Genomic DNA, 16695 nt, shown 5'->3' on the forward strand with positions numbered 1-16695 from the left:
AGTATATATCATATTATTTTCCATTTTTAATTATGAAAACTAATTCAGTGGGATATCCTATTTCTTAAATTCATTGCTATTTTTATATTGTTATTTTGGAATTATTATGTTGTTTGGTCCCTTGATTATTGATAAATCATGATTTTAATCCTCATTTTATTTGACCAAGCATAATTCAACCTTTAATTACCTGAAATGTGCCCTTTTTGGTCTATTAATATGAACTGTATTAGGCTTAATACGGAGTAACAACATACATTTAATATACTCTAATACATAGATAATTGAGCGATTTAAGATTTAATAGTTCCTTAAATTTGTAAAGATTTACTATCAAAAGAATAAAAAATGCACCCATCAATTTTTAAATATAGAGTAATACCACGAAGTTAAATATATCGATAAATGAGTGATTTAACACTTGATAATTTTTTAAATCTTGAAGGTTAAATATGCAAAATCGTGAAGACTAAAATAAGAATTTGTTGATATTTGAGGGAATAAAAGTGTTATTTTCCCTTTGTAGTCTCTATGTTCTTTGTAAACAAACCTCAACCCCTTTCTTTTTTTGTGAGGTTTTCGTGGTTGTCCACCTCTAACTTTCTCTCTTTCCCCTAATTCTTCTTCTTCAACTCTCTATTTTTGTACCATTTGCCACTTTTCTCTTTCTTTCCCTTTTCATTTCTCACATTTTCCCCTCTTTCGTCTTTTTTCTTGATTTCAAACTATTGTTTTTTGCATGGTTGGTTTCTTGGTTATTACATTTTTACTATGCCTAGATTACTTGAAGAAAGATGATGGGCAATGCAGCAGTAAGTTGAGGAGAAGGAATACCCCTTTTTTTTCTATCAGATTTTATCAAGAAAGGTATTCTACTCAACCCCTAAGACAGAAAAAAGATTCAATCTTTACATCATGCAATTTCTGTCTGTATGTTGAGAAGGGTAATTAAAGGTCAAATTTTTATAGTATTGTGTTTGCATTTTTTGGTTTAGGCAAAGGAATTGGTTCTTCACATTTAAGTGCTGCTGCTGCTATCTGTATTCTGTTTCATCTCGGAGCAGAGGGTGTTTGTTGTATTGGGGTTTTACATACTCTTCTATGGGAACCAAAATGAAGGGGATCTACAAATACATTTCTAATATTTTTGGTAATTCTCTTTTTTCCCTTTAGCCCCATATCCCTATTTTAGTTTTTGAGTTGATTTTTTTTTATTGTGATTACAGTTGTGAAGGAGAGGGAGATAGAAATTGGATTTCCAACTGATGTTAAGCATGTGGCACATATTGGTTGGGATGGACAATCAGGCAATGCACCTAGTTGGGTATGTTTTTAGTTTTTTTCACCATTCTTTGGTCCACATATTTGTATCTGCCCTTCTCTAAATTCATCATTTTGTAAGAAAGATTCTTTTTTTTTTTTAAATTTTCATATACCTAATATTTTGTTTGTTTGGAACTTTATAGATGAATGAATTCAAGACTGGGCCTGATTTTGCAGCAACTTCTATTGGTAATTCTGGTTCTGCACATTCTCCATGGGCATCACAAGGTTAATATTTTGCCTCTACAAAACTCTCCTTTTCCCTCTTGTGTGCTCCTTTTACTACCAATTGTCATGTGACAAGCCAAGAATAATGACTAAAGATGTGCTACATATTATTGAATAGTTGGAATCATTTGGAAAGAATAAAGAAAACAAAGCAAGTGTCTGATATGTTGCTTTAAAACATGTGCAGTGTCTATAATCAGACAATGTCCCAATGGCTGTAGGGTTTTGTCACGGGTTGAGATGTTGATTGAAATATGATAAACTTGTCCTATGTTTTGTACAAATGTATAGAAAAATCTGTTAAAATGGACAGGACAATTCTTTCTTTTATTTGTTTTATAGTTTTCGTCTTGTTTTGTTTTTCTTTGAAGGGTGTGTATCTCCTAGGAGAATTCAAATTTACATTTTTAAATACATGAAATTTCCGAATGACATATTCTCAAGTGTTATTTGAAATGAATCAAAAATAAGGTTGAAATGAAATGTGACTGCAGTTTGCATTTGTAATCCAAATTATATTAGGTAAATCTAAGTTGGTGAAAAAGTTTAAGCTTGTGAAAATGAATTTACATAGGGCTAAAGTCCTCAATCCAAAGGGACCCCAAAGATTCTTTGCCTCAAACCAGGGAAAGCTTTGGACTTATCTGTCACAGAAAGGTCTTTAACTTGGCACCAGAAAGGGACAGTTTTTGACGTGCTTTTCTAAAATTAATCTTGGCTGTTGGGCAAATATTGTCTAGTACCAATGACACACTAATATAATAATTTCATAATATCAAGATTACCAAAGAATCCCTTGTTAAAAGGTTAGAAAGGAATATATATCTTGTAAATTATTCTTTGAGTCGGAATCATTCAATTCACTAGTAATACAGGCATTTCACTCAATTAAGCTTTCATCTTAGTTCTCTTTGAAGCTAAGCTAATCTAAGTTTCATAAAGTATTCTGTGTTTTTGTCTCTTGGATAAGAAAGCTAGAAACTAGTGTTACTAAGTTTTCTGGCACACTCCTACCATTATGCGTTATCACTTATTTTGACATGTGACATTCAGCGTTAAAAAATTGATCAGGGTAGTGCAAGTTTCTTGTGTTTTTCTTGAAAGAACTTTGATGCATAAAAGATTCTTAAATGCTGGCAATGCAGTCTGTTTATAGGTCACTCAACTTGGTTGTATTGCTCTTTGTTTATGTATTTGAGTGAGAACTGTTTTCAAAATCTTTCCATATTCTACTTGAAGTGGTTCATAAATGAATATTTAAGCTTCATGTGATGGACTGATTTCTAATGCCAACTTTGGAACTTCTTGATATGAGTTGATTCACAAAACAAGCTGCAAGTTTTTCATAGAAGATGTATCGATCCTGATTTTCTGTAGATACTTACTATATGGTTCTTATCCATCTTTTTGACAGATTACACAGAGTCAATGAGACAGCAACAATCATCTGATCTTTACAGGGACGTAACACCTACAGTGGGTCCTAAGAAACAAAAGCGGAGGAAGGCCAAGTCGACATCCTCTCCTAGGTCTGGTTCATCATCCTCGTCAAGGTCATCACGAGCAGAAAAATCCAAGACTAAATTTGTCGAAGGCAATGCTAAACCACTAAACATAGAGGTGGCTTAATGGTACAAACTTGTAGCTTAAACTGCTGAGAATTCTGTCATTGCCTAGCTATCAAAGTTGTTCATAGTCCTCATGGAAGGATCCACGAGAAAGATGAGGAGGGTATAGAAACTTGAGTAGATGTAGAGAGTGTTACACTACAAATGTTATAAAGTAATATGGAAGAAACCTAAAAAAGTAGTAGGAGGGCTTAGAGATGTGAAAAAAACACAAGGTGAAAAACTTAAAAACTTCCAAAACCAGGGCAATGTTTTGGGAGAATTATAAATTCTTTTTCCTTTATTTCTTCTATTTATTTTTCTCTTAGTTTTATCGTTCCTCTTCTTGTAACTACAACGAGGAAGGATCGTGTAAAGAGTTGAATCGTTTAGTCTATTGGTTGAAGATTGTACTAATGCTAATTATTTGATTTGAACAATCTCCAGGGATTCTCTCATACTCCTGGTTTTCCTCTAGTTTCATTATATGTAGATATTGGTATTCTTTTTTTGTGTATAAGTTATTGTTACTGTTTGGACCTCAATGTCTCCAATAGAATGTTGCAGTTCATGTCTCTTTGCATAAAATCATCTAACAATATGGCCTGTAATTTATTTTTCTTTTATTGAAAAATCGAGCTGGAAAAAGAGTAATAAAACCATGATTTGGACATAATTCAAAATTATTATTTCATGATGAATTTACTAACAACAGAATCAATACTGCTAAAGGATCTAAGGACAAAATGGTCAAGTAATTTATAACCAAAATACCAAAAAAACAGAACATAATTAATGAAAAATAAAAGTAAAAAAGATTGAATAACCGTTGGTAGTTTGGTCCCGCCATTTCAGTCGTAGCTTACATGGAGGAAAAAAATTTCATCTGAATTCTGACCAAGTCTTCACTTAAATCAAGATTATTATCTCAAATGTCTCTTTTCTGTTCTTTTTTTCCTCCCTTTTTTCTAAATCTTGAAATCCTATTCAAAATTTGTAGAAAATAATGAAGATGGTCTCAAAATCCATCATCTTTTACATAATCTTGTTTTCTGTCAATATTAAGGCACAAGATTATGATGGTAAATTACCACCTGCAGAAAATAACTGCAATGGTATTTTTTTATCCTATGTATTCATCTCTAGGACGAAAGAACTTCCGCATGTAAAGAATGCAACTGCACAAGCTTGGGCCTTTAAGGCTACAGCAACAGTACTTAATGCAGGTATATATGAGCTCAAGAACTGGAAAATCTTCATTGGGTTTCAAAATCGCGAACTTTTAGTCTCAGCTAGTAATGCTGTTTTATTAAGTGGTGATGATTTTCCTGCTCCTGTTGGAAATGGAACTTACCTAGCTGGCTATCCTCAGGCAGATTTGAAAACGTCGATTGATACTGCTGGTGATGTTAAGAAGATTCAAGCAGAGATTGAGTTAACAGGTACACAATTTGGAATCAAGCCACCAGGTTATCCCATGCCTAAAACTATTAAACTTTTCAATGATGGATACAAATGTCCAGCAGCGAAACGCAAAGGTAAGTGTGTAAATCAGCTACATTTTTTTCGCGAATCTTGATTGAATTCTGAATCTTTGTTTTTGTATATTGTGTGACAGCAACAAAAATGCATGTCTGCTGCGTGAAAGATCCAAAATTTAAGGTTAAAAATTTCACAACCAAGTATTTCCCACGGCAAAATGGTGATCTTTTGATCTCTTATGATGTTATGCAAGCCTATCCGAATAACTATCAAGCACAAGTGACCATACAAAATAGTAATCCTTTGGGACGCCTTGATCAGTGGAATTTAACTTGGGAATGGATGAGAGGGGAGTTCATATACTCGATGAGGGGTGCATACACTCGCAAGAAAGACTATTCAAATTGTGTCTATGGTGCTGCAGGACAGTACTATAAAGACTTTGATTTTTCTAAAGTCTTGAATTGTGAAAAGAAGCCTACTATAGCTGATTTGCCTCGAGAAAGAGCTCAAGATAAAGATGTAGGTATGTTGCCATTCTGCTGCAGGAATGGTAGCATCATGCCCACTGTAATGAATGCAACCAATTCAAAGTCTGTGTTTCAGTTACAAGTCTATAAGCTTCCACCAGATTTGAATCTAACAGCTCTCTACCCTCCCGAAAGATGGAAAATTGTCGGTCTACTTAATCCGGATTACAAATGTGGACAAGCCTTAAGAGTAGATGAAGCACAGTTTTTAGATCCAACTGGACTTCATGCTACTGTAATAGCTATTGCAAGTTGGCAAATAGTCTGCAATATCACAAAGCCAAAAGATAGAGCGAATCGATGCTGTGTTTCATACAGTGCCTATTACAATGATTCTGCAATCCCCTGCAACACTTGTGCATGTGGTTGTGACAATTCTGTCAAATGTAGTCAAAATGCACCAGGACTGCTTCTTCCTCCAGAAGCACTTCTGGTGCCATTCGCAAACAGAAGAGAGAAATCCTTGTATTGGGCTAAACTAAAGCACTATCATGTCCCTAAGCAGTTACCTTGTGGCGACAAGTGTGGGGTTACCATAAACTGGCATATCGATTCAAACTACAAATCAGGGTGGACTGCTCGGATTACTCTATTCAATTGGGGAGCAGTTAATTTCGTGGACTGGTTCGTTGGCATCCAGTTCAAGAAAACAGGTTCAGGATTTGCACAAGCTTTTTCTTTCAATGGAACTTTGCTTCGAAACATAAATGACACAATTTTCTTGAAAGGACTACCTGGTTTAAATTACTTGATGGCAGAAGCTGATGGACCAAAACCTGGAGACCCTAGAGTACCCGGAAAGCAACAATCTGTCCTTAGATTTAATAAGAAACACTTAAAAGGTATTGATATATTAAAGGGGGATGGATTTCCAACAAAGTTGCTATTCAATGGGGAAGAATGTGCACTTCCCACACATCTTTTAGCAGCAGATGGAAGAAAATGGCGTGCAAAATCTTGGGTAATCGCCATCATAACGTTGTTAACCTTCTTGCTGATGCTAAAAGACCTTCAATGATTGAAAGGTGATCATGTTTTTGGCTTGTACATTTCAAGTAAATGGAAGGAGATTCTCAAGTGAAACATATAGTTGACACTCTGCCAGGGGAAGTTTCCGTTAGTATAGCACCATGTCCAAATATGATAAATGGATTGATATTCTCAGCATTAAGCACACATGAATCGTGTTTTGCAGAATGATTCTTCTGGCTGTGCGCTGCAAATTAATGCACATTGATGCTCATTAAAGCACCAAAACACTGCAAATGAAAATAATAATAAAAAAAAAAAAAAACGAAGAAAGAGTTGTTTCATCCAAGAACATGGTCTTATTTGTACCAAATTTGGAGGATCATAAGCAGGCATATGGCTTTCTTGGTACCCTTAAAAGAGAAAGTATGCAGTCCGTAAGATAAGCTCCATTTATCATGTACCTTTCCCAGATTGTGTAAACAATATCTATATCATGGCAAAGGGAAAACTCCTTATGATTACAATTGTTGTGTTATTGTTCTAGTGTCCGTGTTCTATGCTTTTAGATAGACACAAATCACAATGGCCAGGAAAAACCTTACCTGCTCCCGGCACCTAGTGTTTGCACCAGACACAATGTATCTTGCATATAACCTTAATTCTATTATATGTGATACGTATTTGCACTTTAAATTTGTGATTTCTATGATTAATTGTCTGATTTGGTGTAAACACTGAAGGTGGATAAGTATATTTATTTTGAACAAGTTGTGTTGTTGCACTAGTAAATTTGTAATACATGGAAACAAGAGCACAAAGCACATGTAGATTAAAAGTTACAACTTCAGCCAAAAACTGATCAGTTTCTTATTAATGTTATCATCTCCCCATTAGTTTATTACAATGACAAAGCAGAAACAGAGAGCCAAAGATCACAACACAGCTGAAGTCTTTTGACACAATCTATATTTTAAATTATTAATCAAATTAGAATTAAAAACGACAAAAACATTCAAAAGAATAGCATTGCTTGCTTCATCATCAATCAAAATAAGTACGTATACTTTAAAAAAAAAAAAAAAGGGCAAAGAACAAATGCAGTTATAGAATTTGAAGAATTAGTCATAGCGTATTTCAATGCAGAAATGGAGATCATTGAGGCAAGTCAAACTTTTTTTAAAAAAAAATTAAACTTTTAATTATGTTGACTTTGTAATTATCAGAAGAAGCTATAAAGTAAGTGTTTTGACCCTCACACTTCAAAACATTTTTACATAAAATTTGAACACTTTACTCTATCTTTTCGTATTCTATTTTTTCTTTGTAATAGTATAAGCTTATTTTTCATATAGTTAGTGCATAACACTATAAAACAATAAGAAATGATATAATTTATTAATTTAAAATACTAATATACTATGATACATCATGAAACTATACGAAATAGTCATTCAAACAAGTTGTAAGTCTAATATCTAACAACCCTAACATGCATGGTAGGCATTGGCTTTATATAATAGTTGAGTGCATGATGTATACATAAGAAAAATTTTTTATTACAACACCATACACTGATTTTTCTGTCTATTAAAAAATAAAAATTATGAACTAGAAGCACAAGATGTATGAGCCCTATTGCACATACCTTCATATCAGGAAATCTTTTCGAGAATATATTTTGTCAGCAAGTTGGATCAAAAACTACGATTATTAAAACAAAAGTAGTTGTCATATTTTAGGGTATGATTAGCATGGAGGAAAAATATTTTCCAATTTTTATGATTCAAATATTTTTCTAAAAAAATAAGTTTCTTACAAATAAGGAAAATAATTTATTTGGTAAAAATAAGGAAAATAAATTTCATAAATAAACTTCCAAGCTCATTGCTTCCTTCCCACTCTAAATGACCAGTAACTCCACTCCTTGACCATCTCACCTCGGCATTTATTTTTTCTTGAAGGTGATTTTAAAACAAAGCTGATTTTAATGTCACACTTTCAAACTAAAAATGGGGGGAACTTTAATTTGAAGGTGACTTGCATATATTTCTCCGTTGAATATGTCTTGATCGACATCTACTACAACTAATTATTTTAATGTATTCTGTCATTAAACTTCATTATACCATTTATTAGCCACCATATATATAACTATTCTTATCTAACAAAGTTTTTTTTCACATAATTTATACAAGTATTAAAGAGAATTGGACACCAATTGATCCTGAGGCTAATAAGTGCTTGAACTCATACGTGATGGTTTTTGTTCTGACTTGTGACCTTCTAGTCACTTACCTCCTCCGTTTACTTATATTTTTCATGTTTGAATCGTTTTCTAATAAACAATTTAACTCATTTTTGAAATTAAATTGAGATATTGTAAAAATTATATTAAAAAAAGAATCATAAATCGCCATTAGTATTCAAATTTATACACGCGCACAAACGGTACTTAATACCTTCACTTTTGTAGTTGCATATATAGTTAATTTTGGTTATTTTTTTCAATGTAAAATTCTTTTGTGATAATAATACCAAACAATATAATAATGATAGTACGACGCTTAGGTTAATAAGCTTTTATAGCACGTACCATTCTAGATATGTAAATTTAATATTTGGAGAGCATTAAAATCTAAGCTATATATATTGCAGCAGAAAGAAAAAAGCATGCGTAAGTAGTATGGTCCAATTTCATTTATGATGATATATTCGTTGCATTAATGCGTTGAGACACTCCTTCGATAATTGTTTGATCAGCAGTCGTAAACTTTATTATTAATACGAACTAAATTCTTTATTTTGGTGTTCATACTGACCTATTCAAACAAGTCCTTATTTGGTAAAAACTCATAGCTCTTCTAGCAATTAGTCAACCAATTAAGGATGAGATATATAAATTTGTAAAAAGTATTATATAAATATAATAATTTAAAACTTAAAATATTTGAAAGACATAAATAAATTTTGGTCAAAGAAAAACTTGATTGATTCTCGAAATTTCAATTGTACCATATACATTAGGACGAAGAAAGACAATGAGCACCACTTTAATTAGCAAGAAAAAAATATCCCAAAATAAGAGTCATCGTCAAGACAAAAATTAGTATATTTTTCAACTACTCTTGTATTACTCCCTTCGTTCGAATTTACTTGTCTAATACTCCCTCTGTCCCAACAATAGTTGTCCACTATTGACTTGATACACACCTTAAGAAACACTAAATAATAGAGTAATATTACTATATTATCATTTGACTTTATTAAATTTTTTTGTCAAATGTGTTAGATGATAAATAGACACAAAAGGTAAATTATATCTTGATTTTCTAAATTGAACAAGATTGTTGGACAACTATTTTTAGTATAGTGAACAACTATTATTGGATGGAGGGAATATTTCCTAATTTGATTTCTACTTTTATTTGTCATTTTTGACAAATCAAGAAAAGCCAAAAAATTCTATTATACCCTCAAGTTGTTTTTATTTTATTCTTTTTTTTTAAATTGTTACTCTCAAGTTATTAAGATTGAGTTAATGTCTTTGAAAAATGTAGTGAGTAAATATGTTTGAGACCCTATCAATTAATAGGGGTAAAATAGTAAACTCACTATATCAAATTTTTTTCTTAATAGGTGTCAAGTCAAAATTTGACAAGTAAATCTGAATAGATTGAGTAACAAACTACTCCTTCAAAACATCTACTCCATCTGTCCATTTTTAGTTGTCATGTTGCGCTTTTCGAAAGTCAATTTACCTAATTTTGAAAGTTAATTTAGATTACATTAATTTGATATTTTAAACAAAAAAAAATAGATATTCAAAAAGTACTATATATTGCAATTTTTTTGCATATCAATATTATGAAAAAAACACATCAAAAATTTTTAGTTAAAAATCTTATAGTTTGACTCTGAAAAAAATCATGACAACTAAAAGAGGACGGAGGAAGTAATGAATATGAGTAACTTAGTAAACTATTTATTACTCCCTTATTTGTCTTAAAGGTGTAAAAATGAGCTAAAACTACCCTTAATTGTGACGAAGGGAATATATATATTTGAAAACCAAAAATTAATTGAGCATGTTGGTGACTCTAAATGCATGTAATTAGGAAGATTTTATGATCATTATAATTTCTTCTGTGCTATATGCCTATATCTGCATAAGAAAATAACGTGACCCTGCTACATTTCTGGTGAACAAATCATGACAATATATAAATAGCTAATAATACAAAGATTGAAACTCTTAAATGGTACATATTGTTCTATCCGTATCTGCATAAGAGACGAAACTGTTTTGGAGTACTGAAATTACACTGTCAAAAATGTACTGATTGATCGATTTCGGGGCTGAAACTTGAATCGATAGAAGAAGAGATAGGGAAAGAACAAGTTATGAATTAATTGTGATCTCTTGCGTTACTGCATTTCATCCCCCACACATTAATCATGATTTGCAGGAGAGAAATATTTGAATTAAAACCTAAATGTGTTATAGGTAAGTACGCTGATCGTCAAAGCCGCGATAATAATAATAATGATTAAGGAATTTAAGCAATGATATAGCCAGAGGACTGACTGTTGGGTTCTGAAGGGGTAATTATGACGTCATGCGGAAGCTTGCAATTTGCAAATCATATGGTTGATAAATCAGATAACAAAAACTTATACTAAAAATCAAAATATTATTATATCAAAACTAATATAAAAAAAAACATTGAAACTTTAGAGAGAATAAATCTCCCCATAAACAAAAGTCTTAAACGACTACATTGTGGATGTTATTGTTTTGTGTTAGAAGAAAACAAACCTATATTTATAGAGTCCTAAAACCTTTTCTTACTAAAAAAAGAGTCCTAAAAGGAGAGAATAAGCCAAATATAAAATAATATTATATTTTCCTTTCAAGAAAAGTAAAAACATTTATGGTAATGTTTTGTTTTTTCTTTAAGTAAAAATAAATCTTAAATTATGGTAAGAAAATCAGGACAAAACCCTAACAAATCTCCCCTTTTGGCTGGATTTTCTTAACAAAACTTGATCTGTCTTCTTCATTGCATGATAATCTTGTTCTTCACAAAATCTTCATCACTGTTGCTTGCCATGGTTAAAAATAAAGTTTAAAATATATGGGTTAAAAATGGGTTAAAAATATTTTATTTTTATTTTTAAAAATTGCAGCAACAGGAATGTTGAAAATATGGTTGAAACTTCTTCTCCACATGTAGCTCGACAAAATCTTCATTATCATCAAAGTTGTTGCAAATTGATTTGAAACCACTTGAACCTTTCTTCAATCTTGTTGAACCATAGGATCATCGAACCATGGGATCGTTGGACCATGTGCTCTGATACCACTTGTTGGGTACGTTCTGAAGGGGTGATTATGGCGTCATGCGGAAGCTTGCAATTTGCAAATCATATGATTGATAAATCAGATAACAAAAACTTATACTAAAAATCAAAATATTATTATATCAAAACTAATATAAAAAAAAACATTGAAACTTTAGAGATAATAAATCTCCCCATAAACAAAAGTCTTAAACGACTACATTGTGGATGTTATTGTTTTGTGTTAGAAGAAAACAAACCTATATTTATAGAGTCCTAAAACATTTTCTTACTAGAAAAAGAGTCCTAAAAGGAGAGAATAAGCCAAATATAAAATAATATTATATTTTCCTTTCAAGAAAAGTAAAAACATTTATGGTAATGTTTTGTTTTTTCTTTAAGGAAAAATAAATCTTAAATTATGGTAAGAAAATCAGGACAGAACCCTAACACTGACTACCTCTGGGCTGTAAATCACCCAATAGGAAATTACATCAATGGCTTAAAAATAAATGATCTCAAATTTTTGACTCGCTTATCTTATGAACAAACCTTCAAGTAAAAAGTCAAAACTTGTAAATTAACATTAAAAAAAAAAAAAAGTGAGATTTGAAATTCAAGACCATCCACCTCCAAGTGTAAAGATTTTGCCATGATGTTTTTATTTTTTCCTTAAAAGAAAGTCAAAGTATTACCATAAATACTTGAATTTTTCTTGAAAGAAAATTATAATTATTTTTCATATTTGGTTAGAGGAAAAATTTAGAAATCTATAAATTGAAGATCCTTATCTTCATAACATAACACAACACGTATCCAGACATTTAATAGTTTTATTTATGCATGGGGAGATTTTTTCTCTCTACAATTTTAATATTTTCTTATTAGTTTTAAAATATGTAGGCCAATTGGTCATATCATATAATAATATATATCTTTTAGTATAGTTTTATGTGTCGTTTAATTTATCGCCTTATAATTTGCAAATTGTAAGCTTCCACATGACGCCCTAATCCCTTTCGAACCCAACATCAAGACATTCTTGTTACTCACCCTCAAGGAAAATACACTCAATGACCTTCCAAATAGGTAATTTTAAACTTTTGAACCCCTATAGCTTTGAAGATATATTTTAAAAAGTCAAAAAGCCAAAACTTGTTAATCTTGTAATTATGCCATGAAGTAAGCAAAATCAAAAATTCATAATCATATATCCACCTTCAAAGTTGTTATTCTTATAAATCATACTGTGTATTATAAAAAAAAAATTACAAAAATTTAGAGACCATGTGGGGTGTAATTAACTCAATTGAAGAGTTCTCTGTATCTTCATTCTAGTTGGGTGGGGGTGTTCAAATGTCACTGTATCTCTCTCCCTAAATCTCCCACTTCCCATCCTCCCCTTCTTAATAAAAAAAGAAGATTTATGAGACCTACTCAATGTCTCAATATCAAAATATTGTTCTCCCTATTCATTTTTATTTATTCCGTGTTAACTTGACACATTTTTTAATGAGTACTATATAGAATCACAAATTTATTATTTTTTCTATTTAATAATAGCTGTCAATTAATTTTAAAATAGTTATTCAATAATAGTTGTCCATTATATTAAAAATAGTTATTCAATAATAAGTGTTCAGTTTAGAAAATCAAGAGATAATTTATCTTTTGTGTCTATTTTACCTTACTATTAAATACAATAAATCATCTAATACATTTCTCAAAACATTGAATTTAATAAAGTCAAATGATAATATAGTAATATTACTCCTATTATTTATTTTTTTAAGATGTGTCTCAAGTCAATAGTGGACAACTATTGTCGAACAGATCGGAGGAGTATATCACTCTTTGAAGATTATAAATTCAATGTTTGAAAGAAAAAACCATTGGGAAGTGATTATATAGTTAATAATAAGGTGTAAATTAGAAATTAAATGATAAAATATTATTATCTCTTAACTTTTTAAATTAAACAAGTAAAAATGAACAACTATTTTTAATACATGAGATACGTAAAAACGGAAGGAAAGTAAGTATCATTTTCTTGCCGGAGAGAAAGCGAGATGACAACGAAAGCATCGTCGTTGTCCTCGGAAAGAAGACGCAACTATCTACAATTGGGACCATTTAAGATATTCAAATTTGATACACTATAGTCTATAATCATATCGGATTCACAATTTCACATCTGCGTATTTCATTTATAGAAATATATTATCTTTTCCAAAAGTTAAAACATATATAGATATTGTTCGAGAAAAATGGGTAATAAATATTATTTTTCAAAATTTAATGTTGATATAATTATGTAAAAGAAAACTAAATGTGGTACGTTGTATCTAACTAAACCGTAGCCAATTAATTAAATAAAGATTATCCAAAGGTATATATATTATAGGAGACAACCTGAATTTATTCCTTTAATTAATGTGAGAGTAAACTAGACTTCTAAAACGTTAGCAAATATATTATTAGGCAGACCAGAAGTAAAGATTATAGGAATAATATAGATTTTAGGCTTATAACTCCACCTCAAAAGTAATATATAATGAGGTCTAAATTATTCAAAATCATATAGAAAATAATACTGATTAGGAGTGTGACTTTGGGTGTGTTATTTGGTATGAAGGAAAAAATTTTCCGGGAAATGTTTTCCAATTTTTTCATGTTTGATTGGGTAAAATGTTTTTCAAATCAACTCATTTTCCTCAAATTTAAGGAAAATGACTTCCCTTAAAAAATTAAGGAAAACATTTTCCAAAATTTTCCTCCAATTTCAAATTATAATTTTTTTGTTGCAAAAATCAATATCTTTTTGTTGAAAAAATAAATTTAGAGCTTATTTTTAAAAAACATTTTTCAACTTCAACTTTTTTATTTTTTTACCCCACCCTCACCCCGACCCCCCTACCCCCGCCAGCCCCCTACCACCCTCCCAAAAAAAATAATTTAAAGTTTGTTTTTAAAAAAATATTTCCAATTTCAAATTTTTATTTTTTCACCCCACCAACCTTCGACCCCCCCCCCCGGCCAGCCCCACTACTCCCCCCTCCCTCCATTAAAATTTGTTTTTAAAAAATATTTCCAATTTCAAATTTTTATTTTTTCACTCCNCCCCCCCTCAATCCCCACCCCTCCAAAAAAAAATTAAGTTTGTTTTTAAAAAAATATTTTCAATTCCAATTCAAAAATTATTTTGTACTCTTTAGTAAAAATAAAAGATATATCTCAAAAATATTTTTCATTCATAAATCAAACACTATAAAATCTTTTCTGGAAAATATTTTCTACTCACCAACCAAACATGAGAAAATAAGTCAAAAATCTACTTATTTTCCAGAAAAATATTTTCCTTCATACCAAACACACCGTTTATGTAACAGATTCTCATATAGATACAACTATTGATTTTGTTAGAGCTTTTTTAAAATTAAATTAAAAAAAATCAAAGATAAGGGAAGAAGAAATTCAAGGTGAGAAATCAAATCCTTAATTACTAACTACAAAGACAGAGTTAGGCGGGCGTTCGTGGATTCGAATGAACCACTAGCTTTTACGTAAACATGTATTTGTATTAAAAATTAATATACATAATTATGTATGTTAACTTGTGAACCCCTAACAAAATTGATTGATCGCTTAATGGTGAGGAAGGGGTGGTGGAAATGCGTTTCACACTAGTATTGTGGGTTCAACCCCGTTATCAACAAAAAAATTCTCTTTATTTTCTTTAAATGAAGCATGTTTTGCAATATTTTTCTCTTTTGTCCTAATATTTAGAAACCTCAAACTCTTAATTATGGCTTCACCTTTGACTAACTAAGTGGAAATTTATGTAGTGAACCAACTGAATTTTCAATACAAGAAAAGAATGTCATTACATTGTAGGTACAACAGTATTAACAAGTAGTACTTGCTACTATTAGTCATTAATGAAATTTTTATTGATGATATATATACTGTTAGCCGGTAGGCGATAGGTCCGGCTTATAATAATTTAATAATATATGTCCTTTTATTAATGAGTAATTAATTGAAAAATGTTCTGATGGAATGTAGTCTCTATTTAATATGTGCTTGACAATATATCATCATATATTTTAAAGGATATGGCAAAAAATCAAATTAACCGAACAAATCGATAAAATTAGCCAAACCGAAAATGAAGTGATGAAAGTTTGTCTAATTGGTTTGATTTGATTCCAACATTTGAAAACTCAACTTGATTATTTTGATTTTCTTTTAGGCTAAGTACATCGATAACTCTATAAATTTTATTTGGGACATTCAAATTATAACTTATTTCAATTGATTACCTGAAAACATGATAAAATGGTACTATATTATGCACATTCGGTTCAAATAATTCTCAAGTCTAATTATGTAAATAAGTTAACCACTTAAAATATGTTACCTCCTTTAATCATACATATTAGCCTTAAAAAAACTGAAAACTCTCATATCTATTTCAAGTGAGGTTGATGTCCATAATTAGGACATAACATATTTTATATAATTAACTTAATTGCCTAATAAATATTTGTGAACACAAGTGAAAGTTTTTTAAGATTTGGATGGAAATTATCTAATAAAATTTTTTATCATGTGTTGAAGTTCTCAATAGAAATAAATGATAGTTTGAATATATAGAAATAAAATTTACGAATAAATTTAAAATACCGTCAATTTATTAAGTCTTTCTTTTAAAGGAAAATCGACATGAATTGGATCATGAACCCCTAACGATTATATTCTGAATTAACTTGCCGCAGGGGCGGACCCACATGTAGTCGTTCGGGTGCTCAAGCACCCATTAACCTCTACATAAAATTGTTTATATATATAGAAACATGAAGAAAAGGACGATCAAGAACAAATCCATAAATAAACAAAATGTACAACTTAATAGCAATTGCACTTCGTGCATGGAAGTACCAAATTCCAGAAAAATCACCCAAATTCTAGCATATTATTGAGGCCACATGGCTATCCACACGTTGGAAGAGTAAAACAAATCACATGGACTTCTATAAATATAGGGCCCATTATTATCTTCAAAGTTATCACAGTAGTTTTCTTATTTTTTTCTAATATACTAATAAGTTAATAGTAACATTCAAAAATCATACAAAGTACCTTTTTTCTTTTTCTTTATGTAGTGTAACATCCAATCTACTTAATTGTTGTATTTTTTTATTCCTTCTCAA

General features: G+C 30.7%; 2 protein-coding genes across 2 annotated transcripts; both read left to right on the forward strand.

The window, feature by feature from the left end:
• Positions 1–566: 566 nt before the first annotated feature.
• Positions 567–3670, forward strand: LOC125846838 (CRIB domain-containing protein RIC10-like). Its single transcript, XM_049526511.1, has 5 exons — positions 567–867; positions 996–1150; positions 1227–1324; positions 1467–1551; positions 2966–3670. The coding sequence occupies exons 1-5, from the start codon at positions 740–742 to the stop codon at positions 3178–3180; spliced, it is 681 nt and encodes a 226-aa protein (XP_049382468.1). The 5' UTR covers positions 567–739; the 3' UTR covers positions 3181–3670.
• A 477-nt stretch (positions 3671–4147) lies between these two features.
• LOC125846819 (COBRA-like protein 10) lies at positions 4148–6258 on the forward strand. The gene is made up of 2 exons (XM_049526442.1): positions 4148–4696; positions 4777–6258. The coding sequence occupies exons 1-2, from the start codon at positions 4165–4167 to the stop codon at positions 6186–6188; spliced, it is 1944 nt and encodes a 647-aa protein (XP_049382399.1). The 5' UTR covers positions 4148–4164; the 3' UTR covers positions 6189–6258.
• Positions 6259–16695: the final 10437 nt, after the last annotated feature.

This window comes from Solanum stenotomum, chromosome 12, assembly GCF_019186545.1.
Source record: "Solanum stenotomum isolate F172 chromosome 12, ASM1918654v1, whole genome shotgun sequence".
Lineage (NCBI taxonomy): Eukaryota > Viridiplantae > Streptophyta > Magnoliopsida > Solanales > Solanaceae > Solanum > Solanum stenotomum.

What these genes read in the sequence shown, in the direction of transcription:
- LOC125846838 (XM_049526511.1), top strand. Translation starts at nt 740, where the DNA reads ATGGTTGGTTTCTTGGTTATTACATTTTTACTATGCCTAGATTACTTG. An exon ending in ATACATTTCTAATATTTTTG is followed by an intron (nt 1,151 to 1,226) that starts GTAATTCTCTTT and finishes TTGTGATTACAG; the next exon opens with TTGTGAAGGAGAGGGAGATA. An exon ending in CAGGCAATGCACCTAGTTGG is followed by an intron (nt 1,325 to 1,466) that starts GTATGTTTTTAG and finishes GGAACTTTATAG; the next exon opens with ATGAATGAATTCAAGACTGG.
- LOC125846819 (XM_049526442.1), top strand. Translation starts at nt 4,165, where the DNA reads ATGAAGATGGTCTCAAAATCCATCATCTTTTACATAATCTTGTTTTCT. An exon ending in TCCAGCAGCGAAACGCAAAG is followed by an intron (nt 4,697 to 4,776) that starts GTAAGTGTGTAA and finishes ATTGTGTGACAG; the next exon opens with CAACAAAAATGCATGTCTGC.